Source organism: Oryctolagus cuniculus, chromosome 16, assembly GCF_051225735.1.
Source record: "Oryctolagus cuniculus isolate XC-2025 breed Fujian yellow rabbit chromosome 16, ASM5122573v1, whole genome shotgun sequence".
NCBI classification, from domain to species: domain Eukaryota; kingdom Metazoa; phylum Chordata; class Mammalia; order Lagomorpha; family Leporidae; genus Oryctolagus; species Oryctolagus cuniculus.
In genome coordinates, this window is record NC_142882.1 from 8,903,312 (window position 1) to 8,924,488 (window position 21,177).

The 21,177-nt window shown below is 51.6% G+C and overlaps 1 protein-coding gene across 8 annotated transcripts in view; it reads right to left on the reverse strand.

Moving 5' to 3' along the window:
* ELAVL1 (ELAV like RNA binding protein 1) overlaps positions 1–21,030 on the reverse strand; it is a 38,099-nt gene extending 17,069 nt beyond the window's left edge. For 2 of the 8 annotated variants that reach the window (XM_089315056.1, XM_051835490.3), the window contains exons 1-2: positions 20,887–21,030; positions 5,505–5,692 (exon numbers count right to left, since the gene is read on the reverse strand). In XM_089315056.1, coding sequence (XP_089171182.1) covers positions 5,505–5,676 — 172 coding nt within the window. In that variant the 5' untranslated portion in view covers positions 5,677–5,692; positions 20,887–21,030. 8 annotated transcript variants of the gene reach the window in all.
* Between the last annotated feature and the right edge of the window lie 147 nt (positions 21,031–21,177).

A 21,177-nucleotide genomic window follows, 5' to 3' on the forward strand; every position in this document is an offset into this window, starting at 1 on the left:
GTAAAGGAAGACCTTTCTCTCTGTCTCTCTCTCTCACTGTCCACTCTGCCTGTCCAAAAAAAAAAAAAAATGTCTACAGGGGCTGGAAAGAAGACTTCTCAGACAAAGACTGGGTCTCAGGGCTTGGGGCAGCGGGGGAGGGGGATGGACAGTGATTTAACAAGGCAGTGAGAAACAGCAAAGGCCTCCAAAAGCAAGACAATGGGCAAAGAAAAGAGGGGTATTTATAAAATCAGTATAGCCAGGCAGTAAAGAGATGAAAACAACGTGGAGCACTACCACAGCCAGATGTCCTGTGCTCCCCATTAGACCGGCAGAGATGAGAAATCCCGCTGGGCCTAGGGCTGGCAGGGCTTGGGGGAGGATAGGGGAAGTGGTGACAAGGACCAGGATCTCTCAGGAGGTGCACGCTCACGTCTAGGAACTTTCTAGGACACCATCAGTGAACAGACATCTGTGCCAGGCTGGGAACCTAGTGGCCAGCATTGACAGGTGGACAGCTGACTTCTGACCCCTGTGGGCCACACATGAGACCAGACACCAGTGAACAAAGCAGGGCTGCACAGGAAGGCACCGGGCAGCATGGATGACTCTGCAGCGGCCCCATTAGGCTAATTAGTGCCTGTGCAAGAACAAGCACCCTATCCTCGACACAGGGCTGAGGCCTGGCACCCCAAGCACTCTTATCAGTCTCTGATACCAGCACACACCACTGCCCAGTTCAATGTTGGCGCTCAATATTTGCTGAATGAATGAATGTCCGTGCTGACCTGTGCTCTCCCCCAGTCGCCAGCACCAGTCACTGCCGCAACATGCATTCACTCACTGAGCAAACACCACGGCTATGTCTGGGGCCACAATTACTAAGGCCCCTGCCTCTGTGACCTATACCAACAGACTGGACAACAAAGTTCCACCTCTGTGTGGCACACAACCCTGTGGTGCAGGTCTCCTGGTTGCCATGGAACCTACAAGCCCCGCAATGAAGGCTGACTGGCTGGGGTCCCGGAATGCAACCCGGGCCCGAGGGTTTGAGAGGAGAGCGCTGGAAGAGAACGCTCTGGAGGAAGCCACTGCAGAGGCCAGGGTAAGAATGCAGGACAAGGCGGTGGTGGGCGGGGCGAGGGAAGGAAGCGAAGGGCAGAAGAAACGCCCTGGAGAAGAGCACTACTGATTTCTGAGCAGAGCCACTGAGGGGCAACGGTGCCATCTGCAGGATGTGGACACTGGGACACATGGCTGGCTTGCAGGAGAGTTAAGTCTGTCTGGAACACACTGAACTGGAGTGTGGGTTTGGAGAGCCTCTGCTGAAAGGAGAGACAGCCAACTGAGGGTGCACGTGAGACACAAGGTGACCTCACTCACTCCAAGGGCAGGCTTTGGGAGAATGGGGCCGTGGACTAACCCTGAGGACTGCCTAAGTGATAGGCTGGGAAAAGGGGGAGCTGGACAGAGCCCAGTGTACAAAGCCAGGAGAAGAGAATGGGAGAACAGAGTTCCTGGGGCTGGCACTGTAGCATAGCAGGTACAGCTGCCGCCTGCAGTACCAGCATCTCATATGGGTGCCGGTTCAAGTCCTGGCTGCTCCACTTCCAATCCAGCTCTCTGCTATGGCCTGGGAAATCAGCAGAAGATGGCCCAAGTCCTTGGGCCCCTGCACCTGCACGGGAGACCTGTAGGAAGCTCCTGGATCCTGGCTTTGGATTGGCGCAGCTCCAGCCATTGCAGCCATTTGGGGAGTGAACCAGTGGACAAAAACCTCCCTCTCCGTCTCTCCCTCTCTCTCAAACTCTACCTCTCAAATAAATAAAATCTTAAAAAAAAAAAAAAAAAAAAGAGAGAGAACAGAGCTGTCAGGAGGGGGCCATCCTGCCTCCCCGGCAGTGGCAGTGTGTGGGGACGGGCTGTGGAAGCTCGGGAAGGTGCTGCTGGGAAGCAGTGGTGGACTCGGGGATGCTGCTCCTAGTAGGGATGGTCCAGGCTGCATGTCAGCGGCGCTGGCCGTGGTGGGGAAACCCTGGGCCAAAGTCAGGGAGTGTAGAAAGGGTTCTTTTAAATACAGCAGAGATGGGGTAGGAAAGCCGCACCTGCAGTGCCCGCATCCCAAATGGACGCCGGTTTGAGTCCCGGCTGCTCCACTTCCCTTCCAGCTCTATGGCCTGGGAAAAGCAGTAGAAGATGGCCCAAGTCCTTGGGCCCCTGTATCCATGTGGGAAACCTGGAAGAGGCTCCTGGCTCTGGATCAGCCCAGCTCCAGCTATTGTGGCCATTTGGGGAGTGAACCAGAGGATGGAAGACTTCTCTTTCTCTGCCTCTCTGTAACTCTGCTTTTCAAATAAATAAATCTTAAAAACCAGCAGAGATGGAGCATGTCTGAGTATCAATGGGGAACCCTGCGGAGACCCAGGGAAAGTGGGTTCTCACACGGGTCCTGGGAAGCCAGGCAGGCAGAAGGGACAAGGCCACAGTAGAGACAACTCAGAGGCAGCCATCAGCTGAGGGTGAGGCCACACGGGAAGAGCTACTACAGGGGCATTACACCCAGGCTGTGAGCTGAGTGGGGCTGAGGACTCGATGCAACACGCTGCTCGCTGGTTGGGTGGAGGAAGGGTATGCAGCCCAAGTTTGGCCAAGAACAACAGTAGGCAAGGGTTTCGCTACAGCAGTGTCATAAAAAGACAAATGGCCTGAGTCCTGGCTACTCTGTTTCCAATCCAGCTTCCTGCTAACACACCTAGGAGGCAGCAGGCACGGGCTCAAGTACTTGGACCCCTGCCACCCACATGGGGGCCCGTATGGAGTTCAGGGCTCCTGGCTTTAGCCTGACCCAGACCTAACTGTTGTGGCCATTTGGGGAATGAACCAGCAGATGAAAGACCTCTCACTGTCACTCTGCCTTTCAAATTAATAATCTTGAGAGAGAGAGAAGCAAAAATGAACAGGCGGCAGAAAGTAAGGCTACAACCCAGGAGAAGCAAATGAGAAGTTGCCACACGTTGGAGACAGGATGACAAAAGTGGTGCTGCAGGAAGTCTTTTCATAAAGCTCCTTCCCTCCTTGGAGAGAGCCATGAGCATAATTCTGAGCTGAGACATGGCCAGACATGCCTCCTCTAAACTCCTGGCACACTATTACTGAGAAAGGAGAAAGCTTGTCTCTGGGTGCAACTGACTTCCAAACTCCACTTCTGTTTCCTTCCGGGGTTCTCAAAATCAGCTCTCAGGGCTGGTATTACATCACAGCAGGTTAAGCTGTGGCCTCCAATGCCAGCATCCCCTGTGAGTGTCAGTTCAAGTACCAGCTACTTCACTTTCAATCTCACTCCCTGCTACCATGCCTGGAAGAGCAGAAGATGGCAAGTACTTGGGGCCCTACTACCTACATGGGCAATCTGGCTAGAGTCCCAGGCTCCTGGCTTCAGCATGGACCAGCCCTAGCTGTTGTGGCCATTTGGGGAGTGAGCCAGCAAATGGAAAATCTCTGTCTCTCCAGATGGATGCTACTAAATCTAGGTGTTCTGTTAGTACAGCTCACATTACTCTGAAAACCAGAAGAAGCCAACAGACAAAACGGTAAAATGCTAGCAATGCTTGCGAAATCAGGCTCCAGCACTCAGGAACCTCACAGCAGGGCTAAAAATTCCCTCCCACCAGCTTGGAAGAAGAGAAAGGCGAGACTCGTCAATGGCACAGTGGAATTTTAATACCCTTCTGAACAGGACTCTCTTATTCAGGATGACTTCCTGGAACAGGAAACATTTTCACACTGGTCAACTGTGTATTATCTACAGTTCCTCTCCAGGAGACGTTAAGTCACAGGCTCTCTGAATTGGAATGGGAGAAGACTTTTGGGTTCAGAGACCCTGGCTGATAACTAATTCCCCATAGCCTCTATAGGAGCCATAAGTCATAAGCCTCTATAGGAGCCATCCCAAGTTCAAGTGTCTTTGCCTTACTGGGAAAACACTGAAGGCTGATGGAGTAGAACGATGGGTACATCAGGTTCAATTATTACTCTTTGTTTACACAAATGTGAAACTTTCCATAGTAAAACCTTTTTATTCTCTTTAAAAACTCTGAGGGGCCTGCGCTGTGACAGAGAGCCTGCAATGCCAGCATCCCATATGGGCACTGCTTTGAGTCCTGGCTGCTCTACTTCTCCACTTTTTTTTTTTTTTTTTTTGGACAGGCAAAGTGGACAGTGAGAGAGAGACAGAGAGAGAGAGAAAGGTCTTCCTTTACCATTGGTTCACCCTCCAATGGCCACTGTGGCCGGCGTGCTGCAGCTGGCGCACCGCGCTGATCCGAAGCCAGGAGCCAGGTGCTTCTCCTGGTCTCCCATGCGGGTGCAGGGCCCAAGAACTTGGGCCATCCTCCTCTGCCCTCCCGGGCCACAGCAGAGAGCTGGCCTGGAAGAGGGGCAACTGGGACAAAATCCAGCGCCCTGACCGGTACTAGAACCTGGTGTGCCAGCGCCACAAGGCAGAGGATTAGCCTATTGAGCCGCGGCACCAGCCTGCTCCACTTCTGATCTAGTTCCCTGCTAATGTGCTTGGGAAAGCAGAAGATGGTCCAAGTCCTTGGGCCCCTGCAACCACATGGGAAACTCAGAAGGAGCTCTGAGCTCCTGGCTTCAGCCTGGTCCAGCTCTGGCTGTTGCAGCCATTTAAGGAGTGAACCAGCAGATAGAAGATCAATCTCTTTCTGACTTCCAAATAAATAGATATTAAGAAAGAAAAAAAAAAAAAAGAAAGAAAACTTTTCAAATTGGTTTCCAGGATAGGGAATTAGTCCCAACCACCAACGTGGCAGCCAACACTCCCAGAGAAGGACAGGAAGAGGCAGCAGTACCTCCCATGTTCCTCTCGGGCAGGTAAGAGGGGGCAGTGCTGGGAGCCTCTGATAGTTTCTTCAGAGAGCCAGACTCTCACAAAGTGCAGTCTCAAGGTACCAGGAGGTGGGCATATCATGAGGGAAGGCCCACTACCCCACACTGCAAATGGGGACAGAGGCCCAGAAGTCACACTTACAGGGACCACAAGAGCAAGGCCTTCAGCTGCTGGGCTCTTGCCCTCAAGTTCAAGCTGACAGTGTGACAGTGAACACAGCGGCCCAAATGTAATGAGGGGTGCCCTCAGAGGACTCAGCATCCCACTATAGGCCTGACCATGAATGGGGACCTCAGCAGGCAGGCACAGGTCCATCACCAGGATCTCTTGCACACATGGCACTTAACCAACGTGTACAAACCAAGCCAGATCAGGCCGTGGTCCTCTGGTCCCTTCCAGCTCTCAGAGTGGTCCCTATGTCTGGGGCTCATCATTTCCCCTCTCTTCCTGACATTATGCATGGGCTCTGTCTCACAAATGGTTTTTCCTCTTTAGAGAACATATGTCTGATCTTACATCAGGGCAGTGGAAAAACAGGGCTGGACATAGATAGGAACGTCACAGCCATCACCAAGAACTGCCACAGAGCCACCACGCTGCACGGTGAGTTCTTTACCTGCTACTTTATCCCGAATGAGCTTTGCAGATTCAACCTCGCCAATGCTGCTGAACAGACTCCGCAGCTCCTCCTGGGTCATGTTCTGAGGGAGGTAGTTGACAATTAGGTTCGTTCTCCCAATGTCGTCCCTGCAGTCTTCAGCCATGTGGTCTTCATAACCATTAGACATTGTATTTTTTAAAAATCTGCAAAGAAAAAAAAATGAAGTAAATTCCAAATGTTCACAATGTACTATATGAAGGCAAAACTAATGACTACATTTGTACTTGGAAAATTCTTTTTATGTGTGTGTGTGTGTGTGTGTGTGTGTGTATATATATATATATATATATATATATATATAAAAATGAGAGGCAGAACTCCTACCCATGGATTCACTCTCAAATGCCCACAACAGCCAGGGCTGAGCCACATCAAACTCAATCCAGGTCTCCCACATGGGTGGCAGGGACCTAAGTGCTTGAGCCATCACCTATTGTTCTACAAGTGCGTTAGCAGGAAGCTGGAATTAGGAGTGGACTGGAGGACTTGAACCCAGGCACTCCAATACAGGATGTGGGCATCTTTTTTTTTTTTTTTTAAAAGAAAAGATTTTTTTTTTATTTATTTGAAAGACAGAGCTGCAAAGAGGCAGAGGCAGAGGCAGAGAAAGAAAGGTCTTCCATCCGCTGGTTTACTCCCTAGAAGTCCGTAACCCTTGGAGTAGCACTGATCCAAAGCCAGAAGCCAGGAATTTCTTCCAGGTCCCCCATGCAGGTACAAGGGCCCAAGGACTTGGCCCATCTTCTACTGCTTTCCCAGGCCACAGCAGAGACCTGGATTGAAAGTGGAGCAGCTGAGATTCAAACTGGTGCCCATATGGGACGCCGGCACTGCAGGCAGCTTTACCTGCTACACCAAAGCGCCGACTGCATATATGCATCTTAACTACTGGGCCAAACTCCCACCCCAGAAGCTCTAAGTTTAAATTAAGGCCACATGTCTATGGCAGCGTTATCCACAGAGCCAAATGCTTGAAGCTACCAAGGTGTCCTTCAGTTGGCGGACTAATAAATAAACTCCACTTGTACATCAGTACTTTAAAAAGTCGTGGAAAAGAAAGGTTAAGTTTATTTTGGTAAATAAACAACTGAAATTCATATGTAGCTAGTTCACATTATGCATTTTCCATGAGCTTATCAAAAGGCCTCATGTATGATGGATTTCAGAATATTTTTACATCAGAATAAACTTCATTCCATTTCTCTACAGTACCCTGGCATAGCACAGCCATAAAATGAAGTTTGATCCCATAATAAAAAGGATACAGAAGAAGGACCGGTGCTATGGTGCAGTGGGTTAAACTGCTGCCTGTGGCGCTAGCATCCCACATGAATACCAGGTTTGAGTCCCAGCTGCTCCTCTTCCAATCCAGCTCCCTGCTAATGCCTTGAGAAAGCAGCATAAGATGGCCAAGTGCTTGGGCCCCCTGCACCCTTGTAGGAGACCTGGATGAAGCTCCTGGCTCCTGTCTTTGGCCTGGCCATGGCTGTTACAGCCATCTAAGGAGTGAACCAACCAGCAGATGGAAGACTGATTTCTCTCTCTCCCTGTGACTCTGCCTTTGAAGTAAATAAATAAATCTTAAAAAAAAAAAAATACAGAAGAACTTTAAATGCATATTGTTGAGCAGAAGAAAGCAGTTTGGGAAGTCACACACAGGGATGAGTCCAGCTACATAAACTTCCGGGAAAACCATAGACAGATATCAATGGTTGCCAGCAACAGGCACATGTGGCATTTTTAGGGCGGCAAAAATATTGTGATACTTTAATGGTGGATGCAAGGCATTACACATTTGTCAAAACCCACAGATGGTACAACACAAGGAGTGAACCCTAACATATGTCAACATCAGTTTATCAATTAAAAGAAATGCATCACACAAAGATATAATAGAGGGAATTGTGTTTTTGTTAGGGGAGGGGTCTGTAGGAACTCACTATAGCTTCTTTACAGTTTTTCTGAAAACCTAAAACCACTCTAAAAAATAAAATCTACTGACAAGCAGAATGACTCTAAGTTCAGCCATTCTCACTGAGGGCTGCAAAGGAACCTGCCATTAACTCCTGCTCCGTAACACAAGCCCTTCACGTCAATTCAGCTGGAGAATGGGTGCTCTTTGTACCCCCAAGCCTGAGACCTTGGCTGTCACTGGGTGGGCAGGCAAAGGTCCTCTGTACCCAAGGACACAGCAAGTGAGCAGGACAATTTGGGCCCCTCTCCTGGCTGTGGGCCTGGTCCTCACAGCTGGCTCCAGTCTCCATGGACCTGCGTCAATGCAGCAGAGAGCTCCACAGCACACCTCATGTGCTCACAGAGACTGCTATACAGCAGCCTCACCTAAGTGGTCCCATGTCCCTCCCTGCCTCTAAACGCAGGTGCCTACCGGCCTGGGGGCATGAGCAGGCAGCCACCACTTTCTCCAGATCTCTGTCACTCAGTTCTGCATCATGTTTGAAAACCCAGTGCCCATGGTCATGGGGCTCTGTCCCTCTTTAAAAATGGCTTTGGGACAGGCATTATGGCAAACGAAGTTAAGCCTGCACCACTTGCTGGAGTTCCCAGCTCTAGGGTTCAGCCTGGCCCAGTCCTGGCTATTGTGGGCATTTGGGGAGTGAACCAGTGGATGGGAGCTCTCTCTATTCATCTCTCTGTCTCTGCTTCTTGAATTAAAAATTTTAAATACTCTTGCCAACAGACACATAAATAGGTGAACACTTCTTGCACAAAGATTTCCCACCTACCCCAAGTCAATGCTGAGAGAAGAATGAGGTCTGGTTTCTTTTTTCCTGGTGAAAACATTCAGGTCCTTCCTACCCTCCTACTCTCATACCACTTGCAAAATGAGTACAATTTCCCAGCATTTGTTACTTATTTGAGGATGTTCTATGTGCCCGACTCTTTATAAAGCAGATTAGCACTGAAAGCCACAGAAGACTAGAAAGTCAGACTCCACAAAATTAGAAACTTCTGTGTGGCAAAAGGCATCATAAATGAAAACAAGCAGCAAGAGACTGGGAGAAAACGTTTGCTCTGTGTTTTAATATTTAGATCAATGGTTCCCACACTGGTCGGTTCTGCTCCCCCAGGAGACACTGGGCAATGTCTAGAGACATTTTTGGATATCGTGGCTGGTGATGCGCTGTTGGCTCCTGGTAGGTAGAGGCTGGCGATCCGGTTAAATATTCTGCAGGGGGCCGGCACTGTGTAGCAGCAGCAGGTAAAGGATGCCTGTAGTGTCAGCATCCAATATGGGCACTGGTTCAAGTACTGGCTACTCCACTTTCGATCCAGCTCCTTGCTAATGCACCTGGGAAACCAATGGAGGATGGCCCAATACCTTGGGCACCTGTACCTACTTGGAAGAAGTTCGCAGCTCCTGGCTTTTGCCTGGCCCTGACCCAGTCCCAGCTGTTGCAGCCATTGGAGGAGTGAAAAAGCAGATGGGAGATCTCTCTATGTCTTTCTTGTTCTCTCGCTCTCTCTCTAACTCTGCCTTTCAAATAAATATTTTATAAAAAAAGAGTATAAAAAAAACTAGATAGAGATACTCTTCAGGCAGAGGACGGCCCCCGTGACCAGGATTACCCAGCCCCACAATATCAGTGCTGCTGAGGCTCAGAAAACTCGATTCAGAGTAACTCATGAGATAATACGACACAGATGCCAGCAATTCAAATGGCCAATAAACACACAACAGAAGCTCACTTTCACAAGCAATGTGGAAGATGCAAAATAAAATGTTACTTTTGCCAGTCAGTCAGATGGAATAAAATTCAGCATGGGGAGAAGGAGAGAACCCTCTCACACACCACTGACAGGAGTGTGAGAAGTACAACATTTCTGAGGACAGGTTGGCAGTACCTACCCAGTGACTACAACTATAGAAATCCGTTCTACCAATCACACATTTGCAGGTAAATATGTACAGGGAACACACTGCCCCACGGCTAAAAAAGCACAAGCCCAGACACCCTCTAAATGCACATTAATGGGGGAAGGCTAAGTGTCAGTTTTCAGCAGAAAGTGCTAAAGAGTTTGATCCCAAAAAACTCTTGAGAATCTGCTAAACCGACTGTGGCATGAGATTTTAAAATAGATCATCAGCTCAAAAACAAACAAAAACATTCACTGATGCCTGATTCAGAGTATAAGAGGTTTAACTCTGAAAAATTCAAAATGCACACTGAAGTTTGCTCAAGTTCACATATTTCTTCTTCCCTTTTTTCTTTATCTCTACCTTTCTTCACGCTAAGACCTTTCTCTAAGGTCAAGCATCTACTCTTCCACCCCGGAAGTGATGAGTGAACAATCACCCTGTTTTTACTGTCCAGAATGGGAGGAGCCTCTATGCTGGGTAAAAGTGGACCCCTAGAACAGAGGTCTGCACACCATGGCCTGAGCCACAAGTCTGGTCCACTGCCTGCTTTTACAAATAAAGTTTTATTGGAAAACAGCTACTCTCAGTTGTTTACATATTGGCTGGTCTTGTGCAACAATGACAGAGCTGAGCAGTAACAACCGTATTGCCCACATAACCAAAAATATTATGTACCATCTGGCTCTTGACAAAAAAGGTAGCTGACCTCTGTTCTGAAATGTAGAAACAAAAAATTTCTAGGAGACCATCTTTGCAACACTGGGAAAGGCAAAGATGCCTTAGATATAACACCAAGATGCCCACCCCAATTTTAAAAAACTGACAGATTTTATTTCATAATAATTTAAAACTTTAGCTCTGAGAGAGTGCTAAAATTAAAACCCATAGACTGGACAAAGTATTTACAGAAAGTACTTGCAATTAGAACTTTTTTTTAACATTCTTAAAAGGTAACTGTAAGAAACCTCAATTTAAAAAAGACAAAGATCTGAATAGACACAGCACCCCAGATGACATAAGGACGGCAAACAGGCGCATAAAAACATGCTCAAATCATTGGGCACTGAGAAAATGCAAATTAAAAGCACACTGAGATACCACCGCTGCCTGTTAGAATGGCTAAGACAAAATAAGACAAACCAAACAACTACAAAACAGACAATGCCAAGTGCTGGGAGGATGTGGAGAAACCAGGGCACTGCTGGTGAGAATGCAAAGATATTAACCACTTTGGAAAACAGACTAGCAGGGTTTTTTTTTTGTGGTTTTTTAAAACACATATTTATCAGTTTAGTTATTTTAAAATTTACTTATTTATTTGAAAGGCAGAGTTACAGAGAGGCAGAGGCAGAGGCGAGAGAGAGCGCGCGCGCGCGCGAGAGCGAACATGTGAGCACGCAAGAGGGAGGTCTTCCATCCACTGGTTCACTCCCCAAATGGCTGCAACAGCTGGAGCTAGGCCAATCTGAAGCCAGGATCCAGGAGCTTCTTCCAGGTCTCCTACGTGGGTGCAGGGTCCCAAGGACTTGGGCCATCTTCTACTGCTTTCCCAAGCCACAGCAGAGAACTGGACTGGAAGCAGAGCAGCTGGGACTCGAACCAGAGCTCATATGGGATGCCAGGGCTGCAGGCAATGGCTTTACCCTCTACAACACAGCACTGGCCCCTACTTAGCTGAAGCCAGGCACTTCAACTAGGTCTCCCACATGGGTGGCAGGGGTCTAAACAGCTGGGCCATCTTCCACTGCTTTTCTCAGGCCATTAGCAGAGAGCTGGATTAGAAATGGAGCAGCCAGGACACAAATCAGCACACAAATGGGATGTTGGCATCACAGGACGCAGCTTTACCCATGTGCTGTAAGGCCAGTCCCCAGATGAGCAGTTTTAATAGCTAAACACACTTAGTATGTGACCTGGAAATCCTACAACTAGTGTTGACACTAGAGAAGTGAAAACCTCTCTTTGTACACAAACCTAGTCAGCAGGTTTACTCATAACTGTCCTGAACCACAATAACCGAACTGTTCTTCAAGTTGTTCAGGATAAACCAGTATACCACACAAGGGAATACTACTCAACAGTAACAAAAGTACCAACAAGTCAGGCCACTTGTGTGCATCGCAAATACATTTTGCCAACTAAAAGGAACAAGACTTAGCAGGCCACATGCTATGTGATTCCACTTCTCTGACGTTCTAGAAAGGGCAAAATTACAGCTGGCCCCCAACTCAGGGATTCTTACCTTCACAAAGGTGCGGATGTGGTATGCAGTTCTGGAGTCTGACCTTTTGGGCTGGTGATGTGCCGTATGGTCCCCCCTGGCCCTGCCAGGCAGCCCCGCATCACTGAGGGCACAGCCCGCACGGCACAGTATTGCCAGTATTTTCTGCACATGGTGCTTTGTGCTCTGGCATCCAGTCATGTCTACAAAGCGTCTGTCCATCTGTGCGTGTAAGTGGGATACTCAACACTTTATTATCAAACAGGCTGTGCAGATGATTCTGCCCAACTTCAGGCTAACACCCGGTTTCTCAGAGTGCCCTTATGAGGCTAGGAGCATCTCCACAAGGACTGATCTGGGCTGGTAGGGATTGAGGGGACGGGTTAATTATACCACGGCAGCACAAGCTTTTTTTGTTGTTGTTGTTGACAGGCAGAGTGGACAGTGAGAGAGACAGAGAGAAAGGTCTTCCTTTACCGCTGGTTCACCCTCCAATGGCCGCTGCAGCTGGCGTGCCGCGGCTGTCTCACCAAGCTGATCCGAAGCCAGGAGCCAGGTGCTTCTCCTGGTCTCCCATGGGGTGCAGGGCCCAAGCACTTGGGCCATCCTCCACTGCACTCCCTGGACACAGCAGAGAGCTGGCCTGGAAGAGGGGCAACTGGGACAGAATCCGGCGCCCCGACCAGGACTAGAACCCAGGGTGCCGATGCCGCAGGCGGAGGATCAGCCCATTGAGCCGCGGCGCCGGCCATGCACAAGCTTTTGATAGAACTTTCCAGTATCTTGGCGGTGGTAGACATGTGACTTTATACACTTGCCAAAATTTAAAGAACTCTGAACCAAAAGGTGTGAATTTTCAGGCTCAGCATTGTGAGGTAGCAGGTAAATCTACCGCCTCAAGTGCTGGCATCCCATATGGGTGACAGGTCCAGTCTCAGCTGCTCCACTTCCAATCCAGTTCCCTAAGCCTGAGAAAGCAGCAGCAGAACTGCGCCCGTGTGGGAGACCTGGAAGAAGCTCCTGGCTTCAGCCTGGCACAGCCCCAGCTGTAGCAGCCATTTGGGGAGTGAACCAGCAGGAGACATGAAGAAGCTCCTGGCTTCAGTCTGGCACAGCCCCAGCTGTAGCAGCCATTTGGGGAGTGAACCAGCGGGAGACCTAGAAGAAGCTCCTGGCTTCAGCCTGGCACAGCCCCAGCTGTAGCAGCCATTTGGGGAGTGAACCAGCGGATGGAAGACTTCTGTCTTTCCCTCTCTGTAACTCTGCCTTTCAAATAAATATTTTTTTTAAAAAAAGAATGAGTTTTCCCCTATGCATAGTAACACACAAATTCATAAGGATTTAGGAAGGGAACTTCTGCTTTGCCGTCTTGTTCCACAGCAGGCAGCCTTCTCCATGCTCACTCAAGGCTGAGCAGCCTGCCGCAGGCCAAGTTCACCATCCAGTAGCAACAGTGGAGAAACTAAGCCCCGCAAAGCACAGCTTCATGGTGGGCCAGAGCCATCTACCCTTCTCTGTGGGGACTTTTCCCTCACCTGTCCCAAATCTGCCTCTCTCAGCCCGGACTCACAAGCTTTGGTGCCCATGGGCTCCAACCACCACCGGGCCAAGTCGTCACTTAATTATCAATGACTCCTAGGTGGTCCCTGCCTCTGCCTGCTCCACAAGAAGGCCTGCAGACTCCTCCGAGACAACCACTGGGTCCCTCTGGCCAGGGGGGGTCACTGCCCACTGAGGTGCGGAGGTCCCACTGTTAATAAATGGCAGGATCAGGCTGCAGTTGTCACTACAGAGCATTCCCCCAAGGAAGAGACAAGAGATGCTTGGCAATCGGGCTCCCACTGGGTTTCCCTGCCTGTCTTCCCCATCCCCCAAGCCAGCTTCTACCCAGCCTGTCCCAGCTCCCCAGGTCAGGGCTTTGTTTCAGCTGACCGCTGTGCAGGACACAGCCACCCTCTCCTTCACCTTCTGACTCGTCTTTCAAGAGTCACCTTCTCCCAGGACAACAGGTTGCTCTAGTTCTTGGCACCTCTGGACCACTCGTGTAAAGCTTTACTATTGCCCTCATCACTCTGAGTTCTCATTATCTGCTTTACACCCTGAAGGGCTGCGGCTCCACCACTGTCCCCAGGTAGTCCCAGTGTACATCACACAGGTGAAGGGCCGCTGGCTCTCTGATTCAAACACATCTGTTTGGTGTATTTCTTTTACATTACAGAGGGCAGCTGGAAATTATCCTGACATTCCAGTTACATACTCTGTACTTTACTTTAGGATCATCAATAAGCACCATCCCAAAGAATCAAAGTCAAGTGCAGGGAGCAAAAAGGGAAACTTTGGGCTTAGCAAAAAGCATCTGCTGATCCAGGAACCCTACCACTGGCTGCAGGTGTCAGGGAGGAGGCTTGCTTGGGGGACCTCCCAGAGGATTCAATCCCATTGCAGTGATGTCCATGCCTGCAGAACACCGACCACATCTAGAGGGAGAGCTGTGTGTGACTCAAGACAGGACGTAACGATGCACGGAGCTGTACGTGTGTCTGCAGTGAGACGGGCTTCCTCATCGTCTCATTTTATAGGGATGGAGTCTGTGTTCTCTCTAAGTGAGTGGAGCCAGAGCAGTCGAATATATCTTCAGGCTCAACTCTCAAACCGTACACATCATCTGATTATCTCTAAGGACCTTTCCAGATGTAAAATTCTCAGTCATCAAGATAAAAGTCCTAGTAAGTCAGCCAGGAAATGCTCTGGTGCCAGCAAAAACTGAAAATAACGCCCGACCCAATTATATCTGGCAAGACAAGGCGAGGTGAGGATTCAGGTGGACACGGTGCACAGTGATCCCTACTGGCCCCCGCCCATGGCAGAGACAGCGAAGTCACAACAATTCCATAACAGGCAGGCTGAGAAGCCTGCAGGAAAAGCAGGTTAGGTGCAGCCAACACCTGGTCCAGCTCAGTTTAAGGGGACCCAATCAGCTGAATCCCATTTCAAGTTCCAGCTTCTTTCTGGCCAGTCAAGACCCCTCAGAGACTCACACAGAAGTGTAAAGCAATAAGGCACGGCAGGCAGGACACAGGCTCCAGCGTCTGGCAAGCCTGAGCTCTGCTCTGACACCACCCACACTGCTCATCAGCAGACCTAAGGGCAGCGAAGCCACTTCCCTCCCCTGACCTCCGGTTCCCTCGTCCACAAATTGGGGAGGCCACCTGCTACCAGGGCCTGGTAAGCCAAGGACCTGACCCTCACTTCCTTCATCAACAAAGCAAGGCCAATGTGTTTCCCTGACCTCCCCATCCCTCATCGTGTGCCCTCTGTCCTCATTCCCTCTGCAAACCTCTCTTTCCCCTGAATTACTTCAGAGGGTGGCACATCCACGCCTGCCCCCAAGTCACCTCTCTCCATCCCTCACGCCTGGACAGGGACCAGGTTCTGGCAGCCAGACCTCTACGCTGCATCTGTGACCCTGCCCCATCTCTCTGCCATCAGCCTTCTTTAGATCGCCGTCACTTTTTTTTTTTTTTTTTAAGATTTTATTTATTTATTTGAGAGGTAGAGTTACAGACAGTGAGAGGAAGAGACAGAGAGAAAGGTCTTCCTTTTGCTGGTTCACTCCCCAGATGGACACAGCGGCCGGAGCTGCACCAATCCAAAGCCAGGAACTTCCTCCGGGTCTCCCACGCAGGTGCAGGGGCCCAAGGACCTGGGTCATCTTCCACTCCTTTCCCAGGCCACAGTAGAGAGCTGGATTGGAAGAGGAGCAGCTGGGACTCGAACTGGAGCCCATAAAGGATGCCGGTGCTGCAGGCCGGGGCTTTAACTTGCTGCACCATAGCGCCTACCCTTCCTTGTCACTTCTTGGCAAACCGACTGCTACACAGCCTCCCTGCTTCACAATTATTTCAAACTCTGCGTCTCTGGACACAAACTTGTCCTTTCCCTCCAAACTGCTCTTTTCCTTTTTTTTTTTTTAAAGCTTTATTATTTCTCTTTTTAAAGATTTATTTATTTATTTGAAAGTCAGAGTTAGAGAGAGAAGGAGAGGCAGAGAGAAAGAGAGAGAGGTCTTCCATCTGCTGGTTCACTCCCCAGTTGGCTGCAATGGCCAGAGCTGTACTGATCCAAAGCCAGGATCCAGGAGCTTTTTCTGGGTCTCCCACCTGGGTGCAGGGATCCAAGGACTTGGGCCATCTTCTGCTGCTTTTCCAGGCCATAGCAGAGAGCTGGATCAGAAGTAGAGCAGCCAGGACTCGAACTGGCGCCCATATGGGATGCCAGCGCTGCAGGCGGCAGCTTTACCTGCTATGCCACAGCACCAGCCCCCAAACTACTCTTTTCCTTTGTCAACCCTCTCCTATGCATCCTTCCTCAGCATAAAGGTCTCTGTTGGGTTACCGGATCCAGCCACTTCTGAGTTCTCCTGCCCTTCCTTCCCCAGCTCTGATGGGCTTTAGACATACAGAATGCAGAAGCAGTCCCAGTCCCAATCCTCCAGGTGTCCAGTGATTATGGGGTCATCTCAAAAAAAATTTTTTTAAGAGGCAACAGAGGCCGGCGCCGCGGTTCACTAGGCTAATCCTCCACCTAGCGGCGCCAGCACACCGGGTTCTAGTCCAGGTCAGGGCACCGGATTCTGTCCCGATTGCCCCTCTTCCAGGCCAGTTCTCTGCTGTGGCCCGGGAGTGCAGTGGAGGATGGCCCAAGTGCTTGGGCCCTGCATCCCATGGGAGACCAGGAGAAGCACCTGGCTCCTGCCTTCGGATCAGCGCGGTGCGCCGGCCACAGCACGCCAGCCGTGGCGGCCATTGGAGGGTGAACCAACGGCAAAAGGAAGACCTTTCTCTCTGTCTCTCTCTCTATCCACTCTGCCTGTCAAAAAAAAAAAAAAAAAAAAAAAAAAAAAAAGAGGCAGCAGAACAAGAGACAGAGAGAACATTTGGTTCATTCCCTAAGTGCCCACAGCAGAGATTATACCAGGACGAAGCTAGAAACTCAATGCAGGTCTCCATGCAGGTGACCCAACTGCTTGAGCTGTCACCACTGCTCCCAGGGTCCACATAGGCAGGAACTGCTCATCAGCAGACCTAAGGGTAGCTAAGTCACTCCTGGCTGGAGTCAGGAGCCTGAGCCAGGTATCAAACTCAGGACTCTGATGTGGGCTGTGGATGTCTTGAGCGTTAGGCTATGTATCCATGCTACAACAGCCTCCTGAGTGCTCATCTCTCCCCCAGCCAAGCATCCTTCAGGCCTAGAAGCCCTTTACCACGTGACCACAGCATACTTTCCTAAATTCACCTCTAAGTTCTGACTCTCCTCTCACCTCTAACTCTCTGACTCTGGCCAAACCAGTCCTCTCAGGCCTCCAAAGCCCCTTTTACTCACTTGGGCCAGTCACTGCCCCGTCCACACTTGCAGCCTGGACACCATCTCTTTCATTAAAAACAAACCTGGGGCCAGCGCTGTGGCATAGCGAGTTAAATAAAGCGCAGGCCTCCGGTGCCTGCATCCCATATGAGTCCTGGCTGCTCCACTTCCAATCCAGCTCTCTGCTAATGCACCTGGGAAAGCAGCAGAGGATGGCCCAAATCCTTGGGCCCCTGCATCCACGTGGGAGACCTAGAAGAAGCTCCTAGCTTAGGATTGGCTCAGTTCTGGCCGTCACAGCCATTTGGGGAGTGAACCAGCAGGATGGAACACCTCTCTCTGTAACTGTCATTTAAACCATTAAAACAAATCTTTAAAGACAAACAAACCCCGGCACTGGACAATCATTTCTTTCAGCGCCTGCTCTCCCAAAGCTGTCAAGACAGCCCCTTCACCTGTTCACTCCCTAACTGTACACATCAAGGTCTCTTCTCTCCAGTTCAGCATCCCAGTTCCATGAGGAGGCAACTCCTCCTGCTTCTCCTGCTTCCCCATTCCAAGGACTGAGCAGTCAGGTTGTGTGTCTCCATGCTCTACAGGTGTCACTTCACACAGAGGTGCTGGGTAGAGGACGACAGGCGAGCATGGGCGTGAACGGCCCTGCAGTGCAGACGCAGCTACTACCTGTGGCCCCTTCCCTGCTAATGATATGCTTGCTTGCCCACTCACATACTGAAGTGCTCCTTCTGGGGTTTTCTGGCTTCTCTCAGTGACTGACTCGCTTCCAGGGTCACACTCAGACCCAGAGTCAGCCAGTCTTCTCTCCCTCATGTTCCACACCTCCAAACCCATGAGCCCTGTGTCCTTCCCCCAAGTGTCCCCTCTCTGTCCCAGCACTGCAGCCCTGGATCACATCACCAGCTTTCTGGACCTAAAGCAAGGGTGGCCGATGTCTAGCCCAAGGGCTGTATAAGGCCTGTGAAACCATTTGATCTGACCCTGCCAAGGCAACCACAGGTGGGACTTGAAATCCAATAGTCTATAGCAGGCTAATTTTTAAGTTGATAACTTTGTATTGTGAATATCATAAACATCTAAATGGACCTTTGTGGAGGGAAAAAAGGTCCCTCACCCATGCTCTAAAGGAAACCAACTGTCCCCTAATTGGTTTTCTGACGTTGAGCTCTGCCCACCTCCAGCTTTTTCTGGGCGGGACAAAGCTCTCTGTGTGCAGAATGACTCCCTCTGTGACCAACACTGCTCAGTAGTGTCCCAGGCCTGCCACAGAGGGTGGCAGCCAAACCCTCTGCCCGCAAGTGGCAGCAGTAGCCCCGCCACGGCTCCCTTCTCCCTTCCTGCCCTAAAGTCCCAGACCCTATGTGTACCTGGACAAGCTGAGACAGGCCCCATCCATGCCCAAGCCCCTCCCCCTGGCTAACTCCTCCTCACCTCTCTCTCTTCATCTCCTCCAGCAGGCAGTCTGGGCTGTCTGTGCCCACCTCGGCTTGGGTTAACAGCTCCCTCTTCTGTGGCCTCTGTGTCAGCCAGAGCCTAATTGTCACAGCATTGGCTAGTGAGCTGAGATGATCCACACACACACACACAGTGTACATCATCACCTCCCCAGAGCCTAGCACAGGGCCCAGGACGCAGTGGCACAGGGAAAGTTATTCAAAGGAGAGAAACAAGACTCACTTCCCCTCTACCCGCTGGTTTCCTTGTCTTCTGACCCACAGCCTCCTGTCGGGCCTGCCGTTTCAGGCCTGCCACCTAGGGGCGGAAGGAGGGCACTGCGCTTCTCTCACCATTCAGCGGTGAATTCCATAAATTGAATGGGAAGGGCAAGTTGATGCCTGTGGGGGGCAGAGGAACGGGGAGTGGGCTCTGAGCTGGGGCATGGAGCACAAGGAAGTGATCCTTAGCTGGAAGACAGTGGCATCTCCCAGGCAGAGAGCGCGACAGCAGGGAGGCCTGGACTCTGGGGCACTGGTACAATGATGTCAGGAAGGGAGGGAGGGCTGAGTGTGAAAGAACAGGCAGCCAAGCCTAAGGAGCCCTGATTTTTATCCTTTAAGTCACCTGAAGAGGCCAAGAAAATTTGTTTTTCAGGTCCAAAATTTGCAATCAGGAGTGGCACTGCCGGACCTGCCCTGACAGAAGACAGTTGGCAAGGGGGTGTGGAAAGCCAACTTTGCTAGACATGGCAGCAGGGAGCAAGAACAGCCGCGAAGCAAGCAGCAGAAGCCAGGAATTTCTTAACCGGCTCATTTTCCCCTTGCTGCACTATGGCCTCAGACTCAACACAGCTAAAGTAAAACTCTGCTCCCTCAAAACCAGTGCTTCAACCTCAACACAATTTCCTTGCACACTTAGAGATGTTAGGCTTCTCAGTCTCTCCATGGACCTCAAAATGGTAGTTTTAAAGCAGGTATCAGGCCAGAGCTTGGCCTGTGGCGGTTCGATGACAGCTGAATGGAATCCCCAGAAACACCACCTGCTGGGCCCCTGTGGTTAAGATTGAGTCTGAGAGCCTGAATTCAAACCCCACCTTGGCCACATTAGCAGAAGAGCACATCAGGCCACGCAGCTGAACCTCGGTTTCCGCATCTCTAAAATGGAAATTACAACAGCACCTACCTGGAGGGCTGGAGTCAAGCACAGTCAGTTCTCAATAAACCCTGGCGCTGACTCCTGCCAGGCGCCAGGCCACGCACAACGCTAGGGGGGCCAGCACCATACCGCCTTCCTCACTATTCTGTAGCTAAAGCCCAACACAGTTCATCTCAAGGTCTTGGGAACACCTCTCAAAGGATCAGAGAGAGGGCTGGAGGAACTTTTCCTGGAAGATCAGACACTTCAGTGAGACAGCAAGAGAGACCCCACCCCCTGGGGGGGAAGGCATCTGGCAATGTCTGGAGACATTTTGGATGCTTGCGCTGGGGGAGGGGAGAGGCGGGGTCGCTAAAGGGTAAAAGCCAGGGATGCTCTCAACTCCCCACAACGCACAGAGCAGCCCCGGCCAACCAAGACCTGACCCCAACCATCCCGAGTGCGGACGCTGCGGAGTCAATCCCATCCCCATTTCTGGAACACTGGCCGTCCAAATCCCACGTGAGGACTCACTCAGCGGGAGATGCGGCGGCGGCTCTGTCCCTCCAGGGACGGCCGTGCCCAAGTTCCTCTCCACCTGCCGGGCACACAGTAGGTATCAAAGACCGTTTTAATAAGCCTCGCCACAGCGGGCACCGGAAAAGGAGGGACGAGCATCCATCCATTGTTCAACTGCGTGCAGTTTCGTGTTCTAAACACACACACATTTTACAAAAACAAACGTCCCACGCCCCACGAACAGCTTTGTTAAGAGATGGCGCTCAAAAAAAATACGTTTTTTCCGCCTCAAGGGCTCCCCTGCAGATCAAGGGGTTCGCACACTTATAAAAGGGCCGCGGGCCGGCCGCCGGTCCTCTGACAACGGCCACAAAAGAATCTGTGGGATTTCCCAGGGGAGCGAGCCGGTGGGCCGTGACCTCTGCGCGCTCAAAGCGTTCTCCTCACTCCCCCGCCCCCGGATCCCGGGCTTCCAAGGCTACCGGAGCCGCGGCCGCGGAGCCCGGCCCCCAGGCGCGTGCCCACGCCGCGTTCCCCTCGCGGCGCCCCAGGAATCCGGCCCGGGGCCTGCCGCCGGCGCCCACATTGGCCAGCCCCCGCCCGCCCCGCCCGGCGCGGCCCGCGCGCGTCCCCTCCAGGCCCCGGCGCGGCCTGGGCCTCGACCGGTGCAGGCCCGCGGGCGCCCGCGGCCAGGCCAGGCCAAGCGAGCGCAGGCCTGCCGCGGCCTACCCTGCCGGGCGCCTCCAAAAGCCCCCCTGCTTCACCTGGTCGCGGGCGGGCGGGCCCGGGGCTGCTCCGGGACGTGCGGGCGGCGGCTGCGGCGAGGCGCTAACGGCTCCGCTCGGCCTCGGTAGCGGTGGCGGCGGCGGCAGCGACGGCGACGGCGGCGGCTCCTCCTCAGCGCGCACGACCCGCTCCGGCCCGCGGCCCGGACACGCCCCCCCGGCGCGCGCGCCTATTGGTCTGCGTCCGCCACGGCGCGCCGCTCATTGGCAGGCTTGGCTGTCGCTGCGCTCCGGGGCGCGCGGAGGAGGCGGGACTTCCGGTAGGCGCCG